Consider the following 2,603-nt stretch of genomic DNA (forward strand, 5'->3'; position numbering starts at 1 on the left):
GAAGACGATTTTATCCTAACGCAATCCAAAAAAAGTGGCGACAAAGTCTTTAATTAAGGAAAGAAGCCAGATGTAGATGTGAGAAATTCGTTTGACGGTCTCATGAAGACGAAGTCAGAGCTTGAAGCCATCAAAAACCGAAAAGGATACAGGCGTTCATTCTACCAGGTAACATATCACTATCCGCTATTACAGATTACTTAGTCGCGATCAATTTAAATAAAATTTTCATGGCCCGCAATGTGCAAGATCTCTGAATTTTTCTTAAAACCTCAAAAGACGCTCTTGTTGTCACAGCAATAATAAGCACCATAAGCAATTGAGACCGGCCTGATCACATTCTTCAAACGTTATTGCAACTTAAGATGCCAAGCTGGTTGGATCAGCTCGTGTCAATGCTTAAGGAAATCACATAGCATTTGCTGGAGAGATGAGGCTCCAAACCAAGGCTATCCTACTATATTTCGGACCTGGAGCTTCACCTCTGAATATAAGCTTTATATCTAAGGTAATATAACAAAAGCCTCCCCTGCGTATTGTTATGGTGATATTCATTGCATTCTATATTCGTAATGAAATTCAGTTAATTAGTTCCAGTGAATCTTAATATCTCGACTTCTGATTCCCAAACCCGCGAGAAGTTCTTAAAGTATAGAAAAAACCTGTTTGCTACTTCTTGAGTTCTCATATCATTGCCAACTAAGCACAATTCAATCGAAGCGAAATAACGTAGGGATAGCTCAACAATAAATAATAATTTGAATGTTCCAGATTTGTAATCAATTTATTTCCTGATAGTAGGCTATTAAAATTGTTAAAACAGTATTTATTAATGATACAAATGCAAAATTTTTCAAATGTAACGCACATGTTTCACATGCACATGAATTCTCAGAAAGCAGAATGTAATGTGTATATCCTACTAGATTTAAATAAAACTGAAACTGACATGAACTTGTAAAACTCCTATTAGTATGAAAAATGGTTTAATCACCATCAAGAAGGTTATAAATAGATTTGGAATATTTGAACATAAAGTAGGATTTTTAAAATTAGAAAAGGCAGGAGGCTCTATCTTATCTGTGAGATTTACCAAATCAAATCCGAAACCAGAAAGTATTTTGCTTTAGTATATTTTTACACCTCTATGGCATTTCCAGCCATTCATATATCGATTTTACTATTTGAAAAACAAGTGATGGTTGTTTAAATGGCAAAATTGGTTAAAATAAAGGTTCACTTGATAATTTATTTTCACGTCTATTCTTAATATTTTAAAATTTTAGTTTTACAATTATACATGTTTATTTCAGGTTCAAAAAAGCATTTGGTCCGTGATAAGGGTGAGTGGAGCTTTGTGGGGGGCTGTCTGCTAATGTTATTTTGCCGAAATTTATTTACTTCAAGTTAATAATTTATAGCGTCTCTTGCATCACACCTTATCTCCATTTTAGAGAATAAGAACACCATGAAATAATATCTTCTGCTTCATTGCTTTTATTATCATACCTTTGACAGAAATGAGTGGTTTTCACTCATTTTGTCATATCTTCGGCTAGAATAAGTATGAAAGTGTAGACTTTGCTTAGCCTTTCTTAAAAATGGTCCGAATAACGTCAAGAAAGAATGTAAGGATCCTGTTATTGGGTGATAGAGGAGTAGGAAAGACTTCATTGATATTATCATTAGTCAGTGAAGAATTTCCTGATGATGTGCCAGCTAAGGCTGAAGAAATTACTATTCCTGCAGATGTTACTCCAGAAATGGTTCCAACATTTATTGTGGACTATTCAGGTAAATATTTTTATCATGTAATTTATCTTTTACCTTAATTTTTACATTGCCCTAAAGCCTCTATAACTTTCATACAGTCTGAATCTTATCCATTTTGTTTAGTCTAAAGAGTCAGTGTAATTATGTTTAACTTTCACCAGTAGTTTTAAATGTCTTGTTTAATTAGATTGATTGCTGCACTAAAGCCCCATGACCCATTACTAATTTTGTTTAGCCACTTTCAATATTATCTTGGTAATATATAATAAGTAATAATAATAATATAATAAGTTATGCATAATTTTCCAAATCTGGTATTTTAGGTTCATAGTAACATGAAACATTCGAAAAAATACAAAAATTAATTGTAAGGATTAAATAGATGATAAAAATGTATGTGCTGATGTGAAACATGCTGTATTTTGATTGTGTTTTTGCCATATATTTTTCAGCCCCGGTAATTCCTGATCTGGTGATATGTCGACTGGTTAATTGCTTGCCAGTATTTTAGAAACTCAAAACTTTGTGTTTTGATTCTTCCATTATATCCTCACTATTAGTTTCATACATTTCATTATTTTCCTTTTTTTACAAATCTTTTAAATTCTTGTTTTGTACTACCTTACACATAATACTAAACTTTTGTTTATTTGATCCTAGCATTCGTATTATTATGATAAAGTTTTGATTTATTTAATCGAACTCAACTTACCTACTTTATTTGTCCCTCAGATTTAGTTTTTAATGAAATTATTGAAATGTGTATATATAACAGATTAAGATTTCTGGTTCACTGGCTACAGATATGAGCCTTATTTTATTTGTTTTTA

The 2,603-nt window shown here is 31.7% G+C and overlaps 1 protein-coding gene across 3 annotated transcripts in view; it reads left to right on the top strand.

Moving 5' to 3' along the window:
• Positions 1-1,083: 1,083 nt before the first annotated feature.
• The window catches only part of Miro (mitochondrial Rho GTPase), a gene marked incomplete in the record, with an annotated part of 32,661 nt that continues 31,141 nt past the window's right edge, over positions 1,084-2,603 (top strand). For 2 of the 3 annotated variants that reach the window (XM_067044910.1, XM_067044912.1), the window contains 2 exon segments: positions 1,084-1,234; positions 1,314-1,794. In XM_067044910.1, coding sequence (XP_066901011.1) covers positions 1,602-1,794 — 193 coding nt within the window. 3 annotated transcript variants of the gene reach the window in all.

This window comes from Halyomorpha halys, unplaced genomic scaffold (genome assembly GCF_000696795.3).
Source record: "Halyomorpha halys isolate HHAL.00 unplaced genomic scaffold, Hhal_1.1 Scaffold43.1, whole genome shotgun sequence".
In the NCBI taxonomy this organism is placed as follows: domain Eukaryota; kingdom Metazoa; phylum Arthropoda; class Insecta; order Hemiptera; family Pentatomidae; genus Halyomorpha; species Halyomorpha halys.